General features: G+C 37.8%; 2 protein-coding genes across 5 annotated transcripts; one reads left to right on the top strand and one right to left on the bottom strand.

Annotated features, from left to right (window-relative positions):
• Positions 1-691: 691 nt before the first annotated feature.
• Positions 692-5,797, bottom strand: borcs8.S (BLOC-1 related complex subunit 8 S homeolog). 2 transcript variants are annotated; one of them, XM_018239869.2, is made up of 4 exons: positions 5,606-5,797; positions 3,394-3,506; positions 3,238-3,302; positions 692-1,994 (listed from the first exon to the last, which is right to left on the bottom strand). In XM_018239869.2, exons 1-4 carry the CDS (start codon positions 5,655-5,657, stop codon positions 1,883-1,885), a joined length of 342 nt encoding a protein of 113 aa, XP_018095358.1. In that variant the 5' UTR covers positions 5,658-5,797; the 3' UTR covers positions 692-1,882. The 2 variants fall into 2 exon arrangements, with proteins under 2 accessions (XP_018095358.1, XP_018095359.1); XM_018239870.2 differs by having other exon boundaries at positions 5,596-5,788.
• A 22-nt stretch (positions 5,798-5,819) lies between these two features.
• On the top strand, positions 5,820-21,039 carry rfxank.S (regulatory factor X associated ankyrin containing protein S homeolog). 3 transcript variants are annotated; one of them, NM_001095942.1, is given in 9 exon segments: positions 5,820-5,966; positions 10,404-10,544; positions 10,805-10,885; positions 12,007-12,072; positions 14,141-14,241; positions 15,191-15,316; positions 16,955-17,021; positions 19,004-19,084; positions 19,450-21,039. In NM_001095942.1, coding segments are annotated over 8 exon segments (714 nt in total). In that variant the 5' UTR covers positions 5,820-5,966; positions 10,404-10,405; the 3' UTR covers positions 19,503-21,039.
• Positions 21,040-21,526: the final 487 nt, after the last annotated feature.

The following is a 21,526-nucleotide window of genomic DNA, read 5'->3' as shown; positions in this document are numbered from 1 at the left end:
CTTGCGGCGGTTTTGTCTTAGTGAGCTCCTGACCTACTGGAGTGAGGCATCATACTGTATTTTACTGCCCACAAAGTATGTGTTATCCTCTGGGAATATAACAATGGGCGAAGAACGGCTCCTCCAAAAACAATTAGGGCTTTTATAGTTTGGGGACTACATGATGGCTTAACATTAGCGGGGTACATGCACATAACAGGCAAATTTCCTGGAAGAAGGCATAAAACGTGTAAATTTTTGCTGAAATGAAAACTATACCCTTTTTGACATGAGCTGATTCAGGTGGGGTTATGAGAAAATGGTGAATAAACACTACCCTATCTTCCTGAAATGTTAATGTATTTATTTGTATATTTACAGTTATAATTGGTTCCACATTCTGGAAAGAAACCATAATAGGCTGTCTCTGCTCCCAGGGACCAGTTCACCACTCCATTTAGGCTAAGAGTGCAAAGCAAACCCTACCTCATCTTGTTTCTTGGGATGGATTGTGGCACTTGAAGTCACTCTTGATTTCCATAGTGAGTACTGAACAGATGCTCTGAAAAGCATAGGTATTTTAGGTACCCCAAGGTACATTTTCTCTTTCTTAATGTTAAAAAGGGAAATATATACCTTTTTAGTAAGAAAGGTTTACTCTCAAGGAGTCATACAATTTCTCTGCAAAGGTATAAGTATTATTTATGATAAGTATTATTTAAAAGATTTTAATGAATTCTGGTTACAATGGCCACATGATCATTGAAATTGTCAGACTTACGGTGTTATTTACCAAGCTTTTCACAGAGAAAACAGACTTTCATACAAAGTTATACTTTCATAGCCTGAAAATGATTTAATGTGTTCATTTCAGCTAAGAACCCTCATGATGTTGTTTGACAGTTCACACTGAAGTCAATCAGATGCAACAGGAATGGTTACAGAATCTTCCTCCATGGCAAAAATACATAGTAATAACAAGGAGTTAAAGATAAACATTCATTCAATTATCCAAGAAATGATATACAAACCTCTTTAACCTAAAGAACATTTCTGTCCTTCAGTTTTAAGGAAACTCACAGTGGTTCAAAGTATACAAGACTTTGTAGAAATAATGTGGCCTAATAATAAGCTAATAGTAGCAGAAAAAGAAAGAATACAATTAAGTATATTCAAACATGTTGAAACATGAACAAAAGTCACATATTTAGTAAAAAGCATCATATAACTTGGAGGCATTACATATATGCTAAACATTTGCTATGGAAGACCTTGGGGGTGATTTATGGACATACAGTAGATGCTAAATTGCACCAGCAAAGTTACCTATAGCAACGAATAAGATCTTTGCTTTTGTTTTCTAACTTGTAACAGACTTGTCAAAGATAAATGTGATTGCTTCTTACATACTAACAAAACTTTAATATACTGCACCAAGGCATTCATCCATGATAATTTGGACACTTGCTTTTATTACAAAGATCAAATGAAAAGTTAGCATATTTGTTGTGGGTTACTGCACTACTACAATGTTAAGCCAATCTTAGTACTTTCTAGCAAAATATCTTTCTTCTCTAGATGCCATTCTTTACTGTTGTCAAGTTGTAAATCAACAAGACTTGTCCACTAATGTATGTGCTTTTTTTTTACAATATACAATATTAGAATCCCCCACAATCTACATGAAGTGTTTCTCTATACAATTTCCCAAATCTTTGTTTTTCTGCTGCTTTAGATTTCCTATAGCTTCTATGATATGCTGATCATAACAGCAGCAAGATATTCTTCATATGACAATTCTATAGAGGAGAATTTTCCCTTCCCCAGTTTGTTCAGTTCAACATATCTAAAAATAAAAGGTGCAAGCCATAGGAATAATGTCCTCAAAAGTCTCTGCCAGGGGCTACCGTCGACTATGAACTGCGTTTAGCTGATGCTTCAGGTTGATAGCTTGTTTAAGAAGCCCATCAATGCTCTTGAAGTGAACACTGCTGAATGTCATACTCCTTACGGCACTGGAGAAAGGAAGCAGAAAAAAAATGAAGGGAAAGCAAATAACTAGATGGACGGTCAAAAATAGTAATTCAGTTTATATTTAAAGGCACAGTAACACCAATTGATTAAAATATAATGTACTGTTTTCCTGCACTGGTAAAACTTTAAAATGCTTTTATTTTTTGGGGTTGCTGTTCCTTTAATAAACAGCCAGTCAGCAGTGAAGTTTCCCTGCAGTAACAGGAAGTGGAGTATAACAGTGATCAACTTTAGGCTATTGTCAAACGCTGCAGTCAATTGCAGGTTCTCCGCAGGTGGAGAATCTGATGTCCTGCTGCTTCCCTCGTCTTTTGAAGGCAGGGAGGATTTCGGTGTGAAATGCTAAATTTCATCAGCGCTGTGAAATATGCTAGTGCTATATAAATAAATGTTAATAATAATTTTGTGTTTCTGCTCCTAAATCCACCACGTCTGCATTATATTTCTTATAATGTTGTAAATAATACAGATTGCACCAAGGTGGAAAGGCAGTTTACTTTATCGCAATAGATCAAGAAATATAGTAACATAACAATAGGAACTGAGAGAGAGCCAAAAGCAGAGCTTAATGCCAATATGTGTTTATTCACACAACATGTTTCAGGCTGCACACCCTTTATCAAGTGTAACATGTGTGAATAAACACATATTGGCAGTAAGCTCTGCTACTGGCTCTCTATCAGTTCCTTTTGTTATTTGGCTAAGCCAGAGGTCCCCAACCTTTTTTACCAGTGAGCCACATTCAAATGTAATAAGAGTTGGGGAGCAACACAAGCATGAAAAAGTCCCTTGGGTGCCAAATAAGGGCTGTGAATGGCTATTTGGTAGCCCCTATGAGGACTGGCAGTCTACAGGAGGCTCTGTTTGGCACTTCACTTAGTTTTTATGCAATTAAAACTTGATTTCTAGCTTGGAATTCAAAAATAAGCACTGCTTTGAGGACCCTGAGAGCAACATCCAAGGGGTTGGAGAGCAACATGTTGCTCACGAGCTACTGGTTGGGGATCACTGGGCTAAGCATTCACACCTGGAGCAAGGTGTTGAAATGGAGAGCTCTGCCAACCTTAACCCACTCACTTTCACATATTGTCTTCATAGTAACACTGCAGGCTGGAGCCAATGCATCTGCAAAATTTCAGGCAATGTCCATACATTCTGGAACCATTATTGTATCAATAAAGTGAAGTGGGTTGCTGAATTTCCAAACATGTAAAATGTACCAACCTGCAGGCATATTCCACGGTGTATATTGACCCTTGACTCTGTTCTTCCCAGTTCTGCATATCAGCCTATAAAAAGGAGACATGAAAACAGGAAATAGTGGGGGTTTTTAAGCTGTGGTTTAGAGGTTTCAAACAATCCCTGGGATCATTCACTCACTTTGTGCTGAGCTAGTTCCGGCAGAGATCTGCGGACATGCTCCTGAAGGCGGTATAATGCCACAGAGGGCTCATTAGCAAGAACATACATGCTTTCAGTGAACTTATCTGTTACTAGAATAAAACAGAGAAAAACAACATTACATAAAAAAACACCGGCCAAACCAAAAAACATTTTGTGAGAATTAATTTGTCACAACTGCAAGGACAAAGGCCATACCATGCAGTCACTGGCACAAGGGCCAAAGCTTGAGAATGCCCAGTTTAAACTAATGCATTGGCAGTGGCTGGGCTTTTGCTTCTTTGCCTTTTTCAACCGTGAAGTGCAGAAAATAGTTTGTTGGGCCAATGACACTAGGAGGAATCAATGCCATCCATTAAGAAACTGCTTAAAATACCTGTATATTATATTTAGGCGGCCGTCACTAAATATGTCTGAATAAAGATTCCCTGTGTTAATTGTAAAGGGGGGGGGGTGGAAAGAGGTCGCATGTAAACATTTTTCTCTGGAGTAAAAAAACTGTAGACACTACTAAACAGAATTTTGCTTAAGTACACTGTAGTTGACTGATAAGTACTAATTACTAACCAAGTATTACTTATTTTTAAAAACCTTCTAAACCTCCACCAACAGTGTCCACTGTGTCATACTGTCATGAATAAATTGCACAGCATTTTTCATTTGTATTTCTTTCATCAATGCAGAGTACTTATAGAATGGTACAGAACCTGCTATAACAGTACTTACTTGCTTAAAATCAAACAAATGGTCTTATATTCCCACAGTTTAGGGAGCATTAAAATGATTTTGCCATTGGACGTAGTGCACCCTTCGGACACTGGGGGCAGGGCTGCCATCAAAAACCATAAAGCCCCATACAACAAAATTATTAGGCACCCCCTCTTGAGCGAAGCAGTTAAACCCTAAGCAGAGGCCATTAAAAAAGAAACCTATTTTTAATATACATGTATTAAAAGAAAACAATCCATACTGCTTTTATAAGAAATACAATCCCTTTTCTGTGATCCCCCTTTGCTCCACTTGTTCTGATTGCACACATCTTTATATGGCTGCTGGCTGCATTATGTCGAAACCATGATTCTAAGTACCATTACATCAGGAAAGCAGAATGTAGGTTGTTTCTGACTGAGGTAAGCTTTAACAAGAAGCAAGGCATGAAACAACCCGGCACGCTGCTTTTTTTCTGTCCAGAACTCGAAGGAGCAGCGTAGCGTAGCTAGAGGGCACTGAAGGATTTGTGCAGTTAGTAATCAGAGCTAGTGGAGCAAAGGGCAATCATAGGCAAGGGATTGCGTTTTTTTAAAAAAACATCATGGATTTTCTTAATTAATGTATATTAGAGATAATTTTATTTATTAATGGAGACCTGGGACCAATACAGCTCTTACTTTTTTACTTCAATTCCCCAGTTGTTGCAGGCCTGGTTAGATGTTAAAAATATTGTTTTTTCAATTTTCTCTTTGATAAAGCAGAAAAAACAGTAGCACCAACAAAACATACATCACATAATTCAAATAAATGCTATGTGTTTACACTATGGAATGTATATCTGTATACACTAAGTTATAGAAGTATTCTGTTTTGTGTCTGATCTTCAGCCTGTGACTTTCCCTCTGTTGCTGAACTAGAACTCCCCCTATGCTGTGTGGGCCTCTAGGACATGTGTGCGCTTCTAGTAAATGTAAGGGCTCATTGATCAATAGGTGTGGAATGTATACCAAATACCATGTACTACTTCTGTGTGCCCATCGATAATAGCGCCATATAATAATGTGCCAGATGCACATACATTGGTGCTTTACCATCTACTAAATGGAACAATACGTGTTCCTATAGCATCTGGCTCTGAACAGATTCCTGGCATCTCCACTGTGAGTCAAAGCTTTGCAACCCCCTACCCCTTTACACATGCAAGCTCCAGACTACCTCATACCATACCTCCACAAGCACACACACTCTACCTTCCCACTGCATAATTCCTCCTCTCCCCTGAAGCAGTCCTCTTCCTGAGTCCACCCATGGCGCAGTATTCATGAAATCTATTTCCAGCAATGTGTAGTGTTTCTAATGTCTCATATCACTTGCCCAGAATCCATATTTCAAAGTGTGGATATGGAAAAAGACCAATAAAGCTGAGCACATCACTATGTGTGCCATACTGTTACAGGAACGATTTCTTACCTTTCTTTACCTTTATTTGCATCTCCTGTTCCTCCATACTGCTGCCTGTCACTGTGGTGCATCACCTATTAACGTCCGGCTCTAACATTCAGTGTAACAAAGGTTCCGCATTCAGTCAGCCTCAGCTTGCTTTCATGAGCTGATGTAAAAAAGGCAACGCCCATTGTAGCCTCCCCCCGACAATGTATGTGTAATCATAGGAAGTCTTGAAGGACAGAATACAAGAGTCCTCTGCTTTTCTCATAATGAGACAAGACCCAGCCAATAAGAGGAATCCTGGTATCTGCCAATCATAAGACGGTCTGAAACTAACCAACCAGGGAGACGCCAACATCTTTGATCCAGGAAGTGTTTGCTGCTGTTCTGCCAAGGTAGACTTTCCTATTAACTCTTGCAATGCTGATGGGGGGTAGTCTTGCTTTTTTAACTAGCCGTTGTGTGAAAAGTGCATTTTGTTGATCAGGAATTTGGAAAATGGGGAAATGAATTTTTTACTGCGTTTGGCTTTAGAGCTTTTAAGGACACTGAAGCTCTGTCACTGAAGTTAGTTGCAGCACATTCACAAGATCATATGAGGTTTGTGGGACAAATCTTATGCTGCTTAAACACTAATACGACTAGAATCTTTACTGGCTGCAAGGCTTTTAACATTCTAAATTTCCTCTTTAAATAGTACCTATAAAAATGCATATAACATGGATGTCCTTCAGCAATGGTCATAGATATGAAACAACTGATGCAGATTTATCCAGTTAGACTACTTGCTGGACAGAATAAATAATGAATATATATCTTAAAAGAAATGTTTTTGCTTTTCATATCACAAAAATACAGAAAATGTGTTGATTTTTTAATAGCTGAAGTGACCTCCTCCAGGACAATTTGTATGCGCAAACTTCATTTCAGGGTCTCTGTGTTCCATATACTTTGGTAATCCTATGCACAATAGGCATCAAACTGCTTGGTGGGCATTCATATTTAGGATGTTTTTCTTGGTACCTACTTATTTTTCTGCATTTTCATGCTGCGAAGTTTAGAAAAGCTTTTTTGTTTGGTAATTAGGAGTAGAAAGACATAGTTACCGATTTTGGATTCAGGAGACTTTGTACCTTTTAAAAATATATGGTTTCCTGGGTTAAACCTACCGTTTCAGGATTTTGTGGTTTTGGATTGTAAAGTATGCAATTTTCTGCCATAGTGCTTTAAAATTGTAATCATAATTATTATTGGGAGTTTTTGAACTATAGATGTCATAAAGCTCCCTAAAACTATAGTATCTGGTATTGGCATATTCCAGAGACATGAGTCTTTAAAAATCAGTTGGATTTTTGAGCATTAAATAAAATATTTTTCTGGTTTAAATGCCTAAATGTTTTTGATATTTTGTTCCAGAAGTGGAAATGCAAAAAAATCTGATTCAAATTTTAGGCAGAGTTAGAAAGTTGTTTGTCCTGAACAAAAATATATAGTTTTCCAACGTAACTAAATGTTTCTCCGAGGAAATGCACCTAAAATGAGAGAGCACAAAACATCTGGCACTGAATGCGAAATTCTGCTAGAACAGGCATGTCCAAAGTCAGGCCCGGGGGCCAAATGCGGCCCGTTTTCAAATTTACACTGGCCCTCAGCCTCCATCATGAAATTAATAATAATGCGGCCCGCCAGCACAGTGCAATCAGGAATCGCCTAGCCGTAATATTTGGGCACATTAGTGAAATGATCTGCCACTTGGTCTATACTTCCACCTGTCTATTACGTGTCTATTGCTAACACCTTCAGCACACAGGCAGCAGTATAGACCAAGTGGCAGATCATTTCCCTAATTTGCCGAAATATTACTGCTATGGCTATGTGATTCCTTGTTTAAATGAGTTAAATGATGTTAATAGTTTAAAGAATATCAGGCTGAATGGTTGGCCCCCACACATTTTCACCTCACCAAATCTGGCCCTCATTGCAAAAAATTAGGACACCCCTGTGCTAGAATTTAAAGGATTAAACCCTATGCCAGTTGTACCAAGATTTTATCAGTGTAGTGTCTGTTGTTGGCAAAATTATCACATAAGGGTCCATCACATGATTTACCCTACCAGGAAAAATGTAACGTCATTGCATTGCTCTAAGAGACAGCACTTACAGCAATACTGAATTTAATGAGTAACTCCCATTTCTCAAATGCGCTGCAGCACCTATCAAGGAGCATCAGGACTGCGGGGAGCGATGCTGCTCCTTACCTTCCTCCCCACACTCACATCACCTCCAGGCGCCTGACATGCGCAACCCCACCACTGCCCTGGCGTGTGCAGGGAGCACACCGTCACTTCCATCCTATAGCCAATGCATGTCATTCTAGAATGGCACAGATCTCAGCAACTCCCTGATGCTTTTTCGTTCCTTGCTGACCAACTCTTAACTGATACTCTCTGTAAATCATCTCAGGGATTGTTATTATAATTATTGGAGTTTGCCTGCACTTTATAATAATCCCTCCCTTCCCCTTACCATGGTCGATCAGTTACTAGATCAACTTCATGCCAAAGTGGCCCCAGAATGGTTGGAATGGCTTCAGGATATTATCAGTCATAGACAATAGACAGTTGCAAACCCTGGGAGAAAGGGAGTCTAAAGGGACCACTTGACTGGTCTGCTGCTCCAATCTGCCCTCTATATTGAGCTGTAACCCACCTAGGTCCAGACGGGGTCGCCTTCTATTTCTGTGGCCAAGTCCACTGCTTCCCAGCCCACTGTTACTGTGCAAGCTTCTGCGGCACGTGTCAGCTAAAAGCCACATGGTAACCTCTGCTTTCCATCTAGTTATTGGTCCCTCTTCATCTATTAGCCACGCTGTATTTGGTTTCACCTACTATCATTCTCCCTTCCCAAAATAGGTCCTCCACTAGAATTTTGACATTCCTCTGTTCAGTCCACCAGGAATCTGAGGCAGATATTGGAGCATTTCCATTAAGCGCAAAAGAGGGTGAACTCCCCTTCTTTGATGTGTGAGAATCTGCTGCAGGGGTGCAAAGCACTGCTCATATCCCGCTTGCCATGCCTACAAGCAAATCTGGGGCTGTTCCCCCTGTTTTACAGGTGCAAGTTTGTTCTTCCCCCCCCAATTAGCACTGCCTCTTCCTTGGCTGGAAGTAGACATGAGTGGTCTTGTAATAGCAGAAGATACCTGGAGATATCTGGAGTTGTGGTCAGTCTACCACCAGGCTGCCGGTTAGCGGACACACAGGGCTGCACGGGACAAGGGTGTCACCAGATGCAGCAGTTCTGAATCATCCTGGTAGAGTTTAATGTCTCCAGTTGTCCCAGAATGCTTCATCCTCCAGCGGTTCTACACATCATTGCTGACACTCCAGGCAATCCACTAAGAAAACTTCACTGTGCAGGGTTGCAGACTCCCAGCATGGGGTTTCTTCAGCAGTTGATGTCTTACTACCTCCTGGTCATTCTCCTGCTTCACTTCAAAGTCTAGGCACAACGTTCTGGCAGCTGTTTCCTGAAGTGGATATGGAGGACTCAACTTGCCCAACATGCCCAAATTCTACCTGGTGGAGGTCAATTTTTAGCACGGTTAGGACATCACTTACATCAGTCACTTGGAAAGGACATGGTAGCTTTACTCTATCATCTTATTCGTGGGTCACTTGTATATACATTGGGCCAGGCAGAGTGCAAAGATTCCCCCTGGAGGTCTTAGCCTTGATCTTAAAGGTGCAGGTGCATTGGAATCCCTGGCTTGTGATCATTCTGTGTCCTCCCAGAGGTTGTTAGCTTCAGCAGGAATTAAAATAGCCCACTGGTATTCGTTGTACATGCAGGTGGTAATGACTTTTGTTATTTTAGAACAGCTGAGCTTAATATTCATTATAAAAATTGACTTTGACTGCTTAACATCTTTCTTCCACGAAATTGTAATTTGGTCTGATATTGCCCCTAGGGTGGTGTGGTACAAGGGACATTTCCTCTATCGAACAGGCCAGGAGATTGAGGAAATATCAGAGTTTCACTCTTTGCACGTGCTAAGGGCTGGGTGATCAGGCACCATCAACTCGAAGGCAACTACTCGAGGATAATATAAATGGATGGTGTTCATCTGACTGAAATTGGCCTGGACATTTCCTCTCTGGGATACAAGACAGGGTGGAAAGAGCACTTTTCTTGTTAGGCCGAGGTTGGAGTTCGTAGGCACAAACTGTGGTGGAATTTTTGATCACTGCCTTATTATATGGAAAAAGACAGCTGCCATTGGTTTTTGGTTTTGTCTAAAGTGTTTACAGGCAGGCAAGGATCACTGGATAAAGCATTCTAATAAAGCTATGATAAACTTTAAATCATAAGTCAGCATCTGAATCATTCATTGGGTAGCATTGAGGGGGTTAATATGTGTTTACTCTCCTGCAGTCCCAAGACACTGTATTTAAAACCTGAATAATGCAAAGTATGCAGAATGATGACTAATGGAACTGTTCGTAGACTAGTGCTTTTGTGATCTACTAATCACAAAACAAAAAATCTAACTACACCAGTTGCATTGTAAACGCATTGCATTGCACAAGACATACAAATGTGTTTGATGCGGGTTCAGTAAAATATAGCAGTCTGAATTTTTTATGTCACCAGTCTATTGCAGGTAGAATAATGAAAAAAACATCTTGTTATGGGGTTCTGCCCTGGTGCTAATTTATCAATTGTTATGTATGTTCTTTTTTGAATGTGGTACACACAGACCTTTTTAAATTATTATAAATGTGCAATCATACTCATAACAATAACTTGATTTATACCTCTCATTCTTGTAGCTATGGCAGACCAAATCACAGAGGATGGCATTCTCTCCATAACCTGTGTTTCTAACCATAATAACGACAGCATAATAATCCCCCTTTATCCTCAAGCACCAAATGGCTCAGATATGGAGGAAGATGTTGCATCGTTGAATGGTAAGGGATTTGTACAGAAATGTGCAATATATATGTATATACAGTATGTAAATTCTGTCCTGTTCCATGCAGTGGGCCAGTTATCCAATAATCCATAAATTATGGTTGAATTACAATTGGATGTTGTGTATTTTTAGATGTTGTATTTTTGTTCTTTGCAGGTAATGGTTTTTAGTGATACAAATTTTTTTCATATACAGTACTTTGTTACTGATGCAGAGTTATGTAGCTGACAAAATCTTTTCTTTTTTTTGATGCAGCAGGACCCTTAAAATATTCCACTACCCTAACTAATAGGCAGCGGGGAAACATGGTATCAGTGCTGCCAGCCACACTGGATTGTAAGTATACTGTGGAATTCATATTTATTAATTTTGTGTTAATCATTCAGAAATTTTTCAGTGTCTTAATTTAGTAGATGTTATCAATTGTTCATCAGGATAATTTTCACACCTTGTCGTGAACTTAAAGGGGTGGTTCACCCTTTAATAAACTTTTAGAATGTTATAGAATGGCCAATTCTAAGAAAATTTTCAATTGGTCTTCATTATTAATCTTTTGCTATATTTTAAATGCTTTCCTTTTTCTTCTGACTCTTTCCAGCTTTCAAATGGGAATCACTGACCCTATCTAAAAAGCAAATGCTCTGTAAGGCTATAAATGTATTGTTATTGCTACTTTTTATCACTCATATTTCTATCCAGGTCTCTCCTATTCATATTCCAGTCTCTCATTCAAATCAGTGCACAGTTGCTAGGGTATTTGGGCCCAGATAGCTGAAAATGGAAACTGGAGAGCTGCTGAATAAAAAGCTAAACAACTAGAAAAACACAAATAATAAAAAACGAAAACCAATTGTAAATTGTCAACAACCCCTCAAACTTCTCAATAAGCACAGCCATCTTTGGGCTAATTTAGGATGGCAGCATTTGTAGCACACAGTAATTCTATAGACTGCAAGTGTTGCCACGTGTTAGGACAAATTAGGTAGATTGTATTGTTTGATCCCTGGGAGATCACATATGAGCTTTGTGGAGCCCCTTTTGTTAAGGACCATATCAGTTGTCCTAATTCAACTGTATGTTTAATTCACCTAAACTATATCTGACAGAGCCTCACTGAGCTCTTGGTTGGGCAGACTTTATATAGGGCAGGTACTATCTTCGGTCTCTCTCTGATCCTCTTCTCTCATTTACCATTTCCGATCTTGTGGGAGCTGCTCTAACAAAAGAGAGTCAGAGACAGACAGAAGATGGGGCCTTTGAACTCCGTTGGGCAACTCTGCAGATTTATAGCAGGTTAGGATAAAGGTTGATTTCTCAAAAGAATAGTTGCTGCGGGGAGTGAGCTTGGAGGGGCAGACAGATGAGGTGGGCTAGGGTATATTTCTCCTGTAAAGTCACCTTGACAAATTATATAGTACCCTAAAATTTGAATAATTTGAATTTATATTTATATCCAGCTCTGTCTGTACAGCAACTTTCTGCCCAAGGGGAGCTCACCCAGCTGAAGGAATATCTACAGAAAGGTAAATGTGATTTGGCAAACAACATTTAGAAGACTGGGCTTTACATGCCCATAGTAATGGTTGCTGTGTGATCACTGTGTGAGTACAGATGCATGATTGTGCATTTGAATAGTTAGATTCAATAATTATGTACTTTTTGTACACACCCATTATATTTGTAAAGACAACTACCTCTTATATAAATATGCCAAATAGTGCTTTATATTGGGATGTACTTGGTTTTTCCACAGCAAGGTAGCGCTATATCTGATATAGACACATATTTCTACTGCATCTAACTGCTTCCAACTTTTTTATATTATAAAGCCATAAACTGCACACACTCTTAACTGATTTATCTCTCTGCTGTGTCTTAACCCTGTTGCCAGCCTGGACTGGGATTCAAAATAGGCTCTGGCATTTCAAATACACAGAGGCCCAAACAGTCCTTCTACTAGCCCACTAATAGTGACTGCCTATGGCTTTTGCCAGAACCCACAGGATGCCAGTCTGGGCCTGCAGTGTTCATTACTAAATGGCAAAGTCCACCTGGACCAAGATTAAGATAGATTATTATCATTATTACTACTACTTATGTATTTATTTATTTATTTATAGAAATATAAAGGAACCTATTAATGTGCTTTCATATTCTAAATCCAGATATTCACTCAGTCCCTGCATGGATGTAATGCTGTGTCATCTCTCTTGAGCAGAGATGTCAACCTCAAAGCAATCCAATCTGGGTGATTAGCTGCACCCATGGCATGCCCTTTTATATGTTGCCTTTTTTGTATCCTTATACTCCTTTTTTTCCTCTCTTTAATGTACTGATTTGATCATTTTGTTTCATTCAAAATTAATAATAGCCAAATAAATAAATAACACTGTGATTAGGCAAAAGGGGACGGCACTGGGATGGTCTTCAGCAGCATCCTAGGTGAGTGGGCCATGGCCGCCAGGGCCCACTAGGATTTTTCCTGGTGTTCCACGGCCCAGTCTGTATGTGTCAACTGACTGTTTGATCTATAGCAGGGCTGTCCAACTGGCGGCCCTGTCTACTTACCATGTGTAAGCTTTAAAAGAGAAGTAAAGCTTAAATAAAGAAGGGTATTGTACAAAATGTTTTGTGCTTCTGTACCAGCCCAAGGTAACCACAGTCCTTTAGCAGAGAAGATCTTTGTCCCAAAGATGCCCCAGTAGCTCCCCATCTTCTTTTCTGCTGATTCAATGCACATGGTCTGTGCTGCTGTCACTTACCGAGCTTTGGGACCCACTCACAATATACAGTACACATAGAATATATGTCACAATATAAGGCTGATAAGTAATTAATACAAATAATTACTACATGGCACAGCACAATGTTGTCAGGGGCCCATAAGGTGTTTAATCATGTGCTGGGGGTGCTGTGTTATCCACAGGGGAGGCGGAGGCATATGGATTTAAGGGTATGTCTTAATATGACTTAACTTTTTTTCACATTTGACTGATAAGTGATATCCCTGCAGTGAGCACCAACCATTTGTTTTTTGGTGTGGTACCACAATCAATGTGTATATGTAATGGGTGTGCTTTAAAGTGTGTGTGGTTTAAAAAAACAGGGAGTGGCTAACACTGGTTTCCATTATTAGCCCCATGGACACCATGTAGACCAGAAAAATTCCGGCCCTCTGTAACACAGAAGTTGAACAGCACTGTTCTATAGAAATAATCAGCACAGAGCAAACAGTGCTGGCATGAGAAAGGAAACCTTTGAATAGTTGCATCTATGCCACTATGTGCTGCAGGAAGTCCTGTCTTTATTTGCTCTTATAATCTAACAAAAAGTAAAAAATTGCATATTTTGAAACACATATTGTAAAAAGATGCATTATGTTAAATAACGCTAATTTCCCATTTATGCTTACGTTCTTTATGTAAAACTCTAATGGCCCATATCTACCTAATGTTTTCACTAGATCATTTTTGGGGTAAGGGTTGTTTCTCACTTGCCTTGTATTCTTCAAATACTTTATATATGCAATATATAAATATATGTGGGAGATCTAGTGACTTCCATTACCTTACAGGCATTGTTTAATTACAGATAAGACGTTAATCAACTGTCCAGATGAAAGAGGTTTCACCCCTTTGATGTGGGCTGCTGCTTTTGGAGAGATAGAAACTGTCTGCTACCTCTTGGAGCTGGTAAAACTTTGAAAGATGTAATACAGTTTTATTACTGCTGTACAGAATACAGACCATGGCTGTGTGATACTGTGTTTTATAAATATTGTTATTCTTAAATTCCACAGGAATCCAGCTAGCATTTTAATATAATTCAGTTTATATTTAATATAATGCCATATAATTCAACTAGTTAGTATACTAACAGTGTACTGATAGTGCCTAGGAATGTTAAATGCATGTAGCAATGTCTTATTTTGTGGCAAAGTAAGCTACTTGCATGACTCTGGCTCCTGATTTTATTTGAAGTATACAGGTATACAGCTGAGTTACAATTTCAATATACTGTCCAAAAATATTTAATAACCATTCCATGGGAGCATTTTGTGTCATGTTGTGGTTTACTTTAGAGTAACGGCGAGAACCAGAGGATGTTAAGCTATCTGGGTAAGGATTCTTTGCTCTGGAAAGATTCATGTTAAGTGCAAGTAGTGCTAATTGAGATCAAGAAACTTTTCTTTTTTTTTATAAAAATGCATACAAATACCCCTGAGGCTGTTCCCATACATGGTCTTACATGCAGGGGTGCTTCGCCAATGAGGCAAGTTGAGGCTGTCGCCTCAGGCGTCAGGGCCCCACTAGGTACCAGGGGCAGCAAAAATGCTGCTCCTGGTACTTTAAGAGCGAATTTCCGGGGGGGGGGGCAGCAGCAACTGCTGCTGCCTCAGGCGGCGGAGGGGCCAGGATCGCCCCTGCTTACATGGCAGGCACACATTGAACCTGCTAGCTCTGATTACCTATTGGACACAACACTTTCCACACCATACAAGAACAGGTACAATGCTCTTTGGGGAAATGTGCATTAAAAAATACACTTTGCGCTTTGTCCAATATAAATGAGCCCTTAAACCTGCAGTTAATGATGAGACTGTTGAGTTGAGCATTTCATACAAAAGTAATATCTCCACAGGGAGCTGATCCTCACATTCTGGCCAAGGAAAGAGAGAGTGCATTGTCCCTAGCAAGTACTGGTGGATACTCCGACATCGTGTTGCTGCTCTTGAGTAAAAAAGTGGACATCAATATATATGATTGGGTAAGATATTAGAGTGTTTTCTCACTAATACTGAGTTGTGCAGTAGTTTCATATTCAGAGCAAGCACTTAAAAAATCCTTACCCTTTAAACAAAACAGGGATTGTTTGTCCATATATTGCAATATATTTAAAGGGGTTGTTCACCTTCAAACAACTAGTTGTTATCAGATAGATCACCAGAAATAACGACTTTTTCCAATGACTTTCTATTTTCTATGTGTCACGGTTTTTCTAATATTGAAGTATAAAGTGTCATTTCTCTCCTTCTGAAGCAGCTCTGGGAGGGGGGGTCGCCGATCCTGTAAACTGTTCTAAATTGATACATTTAGTTGATACATTTCTTATCTTTGTCCCTGCTGAGCAGAATCTCTGGGTTTCATTACAGGCAGCTGTTAGAATTGATACAATTGTTGCTAATACTCCAGAGATGCTGCTGAGAAATGTATCAACTCAATGTTGCAAAATTGTAACAGTTCAGAATCTGCACCTGAATTACTGAGCTGTCAGACTCAAACACCAGAGACAGGAACATTCAACTTTAAACTTAGATTTTGGAAAAAACGTAAAAAATAAATAGTGGAAAGTAATTGGAAAAAGTCATTATTTCTAGGGAACAATCTAAAAACAACTAAATTGAAAAAAGTGTTTGGAAGGTGAACAACCCCTTTAACCTGGCCAAGTACTGCAAATATATGGACAAACAATCCCTATTTTGTTTAAAGGGTAAGGCAAAATGTCTCAGTGTCCTAAATATATTGATAATGGGTTGAGTGCAGAGGACCTCTTGTGTTTGTCTAAAAGTTGTCATGCAGCTATAAAAATTAATTTGTGTATAATAAACAATTTTATATATTTGTTACCAAATCTGTTGCACAAAAATAATAAAATTACATCTAACCCTCCCAAAAAATAATTTATTTTTTGGATCACTAAGGCCATACAGGACATCTTTTCTTTTACAAGAAAAGCTTCTCCTCATTTAAACTGCGTTGTTCCTCTGTGTTTTCACATATAACTGCTGTTATATCAACATTACTGTCCACTTTGGCCATACACTTGCATAGCCAGAAAGTTAAAGACTGGAGTGATTAACTATAATGCAGCTAGATCAAAGTGGACTTTAATCAGAAACTGGCAGGTGGATCACACAGTTCAGATGAACCATATGAACCTTTTTTTACCTTATAAGCTCTATTTAGTGGGCCCATTTTCTGTTACCTTAATTCAACTTTCTGTAGTGCAAACTGAAGCTAGCTATGATTATGCAACATTATATCAAGCTGTACTCTTCATAAAGGACTTTGATTAAATCCATATTGCCAACTTGGGGTTTGCCTCTTCCTCTTTTAGATAGACATTATAATGTAGCAACCCTTGCTAGGCTATAACACAACCATGATCTGGTGGATTGAAAGACCAGCAAATGGAAAATAGAGCACAATATAGTCCCAACAGTATATTTGGTTTAAGAAAGCACATCACATTGAATATCTTCCACAGATAAAACGACATTTATATGCTTTAGAGTTCATTTAAGTAGTTATTGTCTTCCAAAGGCATACACTTTTTATTTATTTATTATTTAGTCAATTTTTTTAAACAAAATCTGACCTCTTTATTATGTTTCTTTTGTTTCAGAATGGAGGGACTCCATTATTGTATGCAGTGAGGGGAAATCACGTGAAATGTGTGGAGGTTTTGCTAGGTACTTACACAGCACGTTCAGTTGTGTATAGTTTGTTTTATTATTTATAATTCAGAACTAGGTTAAGCTTCTTTGAAACAATAATCTCATGATACACAGAAAGCCCTCACACTTTCTTTTTTGAAGCCTTCCCAATTTTTAAGAACTTGGGTAAAGTCTCTTCATGTTACTATGAAGTCTATAAAATCTAGTCTTTAGCTGAACATAGCTTGGCATAATGCTTGCTGCTTTAAGTATTTCTATGAAAAGGGCACAGCAAGAAACCTGGAAGGGCAATGGTAGACAAGGAGATGAGTCACGAGTTTCCTCACAAGGCAATATCAGGTGACTTGGGAAAGCCAAAGCAACACATATGTTTTACACGTATATATTTGCAAGAGATTAGTCACCCGCAGAAGAGGAATTTTACTGTGGGTGACTAATCTCGTTGTCTATAAATTCACTAAGGGCTAATTCCCTCCTCTAGTGAAATATAAAGATTTGACGTTATCATTAAGTTATGCTCAAGCCAAGGGGAGGTACACCTTTAAGTTAACTTTAAGAGGCACATTTATTAAGGGTCAAATTTTGAATTCATGTGAGTTTCGATTGACTTATACAGTAATTCTGCAGGTTTTAGGTGGCCAATAGTCAAATTCTAATTCTTAAATTGCCAGATTATGATAAAAAAAAATCAAATTCAATTTTTTTTTTTAAAAAAACTAAAATCGAGTTTGTATAGTTCTACTGGAATTTTACCGTTTTGACCATAAAAAAAATAAAAAATTTTAATTTTCAATTCGAATCTTAATAAATCTGCCCCTTAGTATGTTATAGAATGGCTAAGTCTAAGCAACTTTACAATTGGTCTTCATTTTTTATAGTTTTTTAATTATTTTCCTTCTTCTTCTGGCTCTTTCCAGCTTTCAAATGGGGGTCACTGACCCCATCTAAAAAACAAATTATCTGTAAGGCTACACATTTATTGTTATTGCTACTTTTTATTACTCATCTTTCTACTCAGGCCTCTCCTATTCATATTCCAGTCTCTCAGTCAAATTAATGAATGGTTGCTAGGGTGAGTTGGTAACCAGATGGCTGAAATTGCAGAACTGAATAAATAGCTTAATGACTCAAAAACTAGAAATACTAGAAATTAAAAAACGAATTGCAAAATGTCTCAGAAGATCATTATCTATATCATGCTAGCAGTTCATTTAAAGGTAATCAACCCCTTTAAATTCAGAGATTGACTTCTAAATCCCTGTAACAATTTAAAGGGGTATTTCACTTTTAACTCAAAAAAACCTAAAAAACCACAAATAATAAAAGATTAAAACCAACTGCAAATTCTCAGAATAGCTCTACATCATACTAAAAGTTAAAAAGAAACAACCCCTTTTTTCAAAAGTTTAAAATGTATTAAACTCCATTTGCTATAGGTAGATAGACAACTAAAATGTGTCACATATTTCTAGAGGTTTTCTTAACTAGGTTCTGGGCACCTGGTTAAAATAGAAGGAATGGCTGATGCAAAATAGAGGGAAGTAATGCATATTTTCAAAAGTTGATTTCTGAATGCAACAGTAAGTTCTGCATGCTAAATATGCAAGATTGTGCCCTATTTACACCATTCAGTAATAGTATTTGGAATACATGCTCCTTTGCACTTGTGTGTACTTGGTAGAAGCTCTAATATGCCCATCCTGCTCTGTGTTAATAGATTTATTAACACCATGTGCATTCGTGTGCTGGAAATAAAGTCCAGTCTGCAAATGCTAGCCACAAATTGTTCTGATTCATGGAAACATGCAAGACTTGTTCTGTATCACACACAGTTGCACAGAAGCAACTTAGCTGTGTGAACATTACTTACATCGCATGTTCCAAAATAATTAGATTTATCTTATCTGGAATATTTGCTGTGCTCTTCAGAGACTGAAGGGACATAACTAATAAGAATTCATAAAATGTGCATAATAACCGTGTGTTTTCATTGACAGAACGCGGTGCAGATTTAACCATGGAGGCTGATTCTGGATACACCCCAATGGATCTTGCTGTGGCTCTGGGTTATAAAAAAGGTATATAATGATGCTCTCCATTTAATTACCTTAAATACATTTAGATCACTGCATCGTAACCTATTGGCAGGTCTGGACTAGGATTCAAAAGGGGCCTGGCATTTCAAGTACAAAGAGCCCACAACAACTCACTGCTAGCTCCTTTGTAATTTGGCAGAATCTACAGATTGCCAGTCTGGTGGTTAGTTTGGTATCTCTTAGATATAATAAAAATACTTATTTAGAAAAGGATTAATAACATAGAAAACAGCAAAAGCTAATATTAAAAGTGGGGTTTGAGTGATGACAGTACCCCTAATGTAATAAATGAATGTCATTACTGTTGTTTTGGAGATTTGCAATTAATCGCTCCCATATTTTACCAGTCCAACAGGTCATTGAGCATCACATTCTGAAACTGTTTCAAAACAAAGAATAATACCCTGCAGTGGGACCAGTCATGAAAGTACAATATTGTCTGTAAGAAAAAATACTGTCAAGGAGGATCAGAGACTAGGTGCATACAGCCCTGCTCTGACTGAAGCTGATCTTACAGTATGATGTTACAAGTCTATGTCCCTGGAGCAGCCTGCTCTGCAAGCATCACCCAAAGTGAATGGACAGCTTTCCTTGGATTACTTAGCGATGCATTCTGATTATGCACACATTTAACTGCAGACATCATGGTAATATGTCTAATTTTGGGTGAAAGAGGAAAAGCCTGGTATTTGTATTCTTCCTAATCAATGTGCCTTGTGTAAAGTTAGAGAGTATTATGAAACATGAGAGAAGTAAACATTTATGTCTACAACAGACATGCACTTATGGAGTGCAGAATAAATACAGTTTAAAACGAAAAAATAATAAATGATGAGTATTTTTCCATTTGATATTTTGTACATTCTCATGTGTTATATGTTGTGGCCAAGTTTCTTGGGTTTTCATGATATTAAGTGCATATTTGTGTAGCGAGTTGAAAAGGAGGGATAGGATGTTCTAGTTTCATATGAATGGAAACTGCCATTTACAAACCCAACTAAGTACATTGGCTTTACTATTCTATAGTGTAATAAAAGTTATTTCATGTACATTCTCTTTAACAACTTTCACTGACTGAATATGCTAAATTGTCTACCACATGACCATTCCCTGTGCATCTTAGTATCTGGTCACTATGGGGGGCTCTAATCTGATTGACCTGGAAATAGACTTAGGATAAGCATTGATGCATTGCATGGATATGCATGGGATATACTTGTTTGATTGTTTTTAGTTTTTAAATCTGGCATCTCTAGCCCTAATGCAGGACGCTCCAATATTGTTCTGCTACTCACAGATAAAATAATCAGTTTTATAAACTACTCACGCTATGGCTGAATGAAATATGCTGAAATCATAAGAATATAAAGTTCTGTCCACCTAAATGCATGTAATACTTTAGGCTGGTGTGTGTATGTTTTATAAACAAAAATGGCTGAAAATGAAAGATTTATATGATATTGAAAGGGCAGATACCGTCATTTGTTGGTTGTGAGCTGCTTGGGCTGTAGCGGTTTTGAAAGTGATTGCTAAAATGTAGCTTTATCAGAACCAAATGACCTAAAATTAATATTTATCATTAATCAATAATTCTTTTACAAGGCATTTCTTTAATTTTTGTTCCCCCTAAGATTGAATGTATTTTTTTATAAATCTGACTAGATTCTTCTTCTACAAATCCAATCACATTTGCTTTCGGAAAAGAAATATCATGGTATATTTATGCCAGGACAACTTGCTAGTGTTAATAGTGTAACTGAAATAAACTGAAATCTTTGCTGGTAATAATACAGTGATCAGGTGTTTTGCAGAGTAATGGAGTCCGGATTTAAAATAGCTTTTCTTATAGCTTTGATAAATGTAAACGTCAGTTTCTTTTTTTAAAGATAAATATTTTGGAAAATATAATTGGAAAATAAAGAATATATGTTTTTGGGCGTGTGTTTTGTGTTTGTCATATATTGTACTTAGAGTATAAAGTTAGAGAATGGGTCAAATTGCTAGTAATTAGTGCTGCACATTCATTTTTTAGCTTTGCTACACCAATAAAAGGTAGTACAACATTATAATTACTGTACCTTATTTTAAAAAAAAATTATGGGTTATGGGATGTACATTTTTTTTTTTAAAAAAGTTTTTATTTTTGCATTTTCAAAACAAAACATACATACACAGACATGAAAATAATAAGAAGACATATATATCGAAAGCAGAACCAGCAATGGGATGTACATTTCCTTTTTCTAAATTAATTGTTATTCTGCAGAATAGAACCAAAAAAACAGATCTCTCTCAAGTTAATTGTTTGTACACACATGACCAGCACTTCTTCCTATTATTTATAAAGTTAAAACAACATTGAATTATTTTGTGTTCCTTTAAAATACTAATGAATGACCAGTAAAATGGAAAAACAGTAAATGG

Source organism: Xenopus laevis, chromosome 1S (assembly GCF_017654675.1).
Source record: "Xenopus laevis strain J_2021 chromosome 1S, Xenopus_laevis_v10.1, whole genome shotgun sequence".
Lineage (NCBI taxonomy): Eukaryota > Metazoa > Chordata > Amphibia > Anura > Pipidae > Xenopus > Xenopus laevis.
This window is presented reverse-complemented; position numbering and strand designations above follow the sequence as displayed.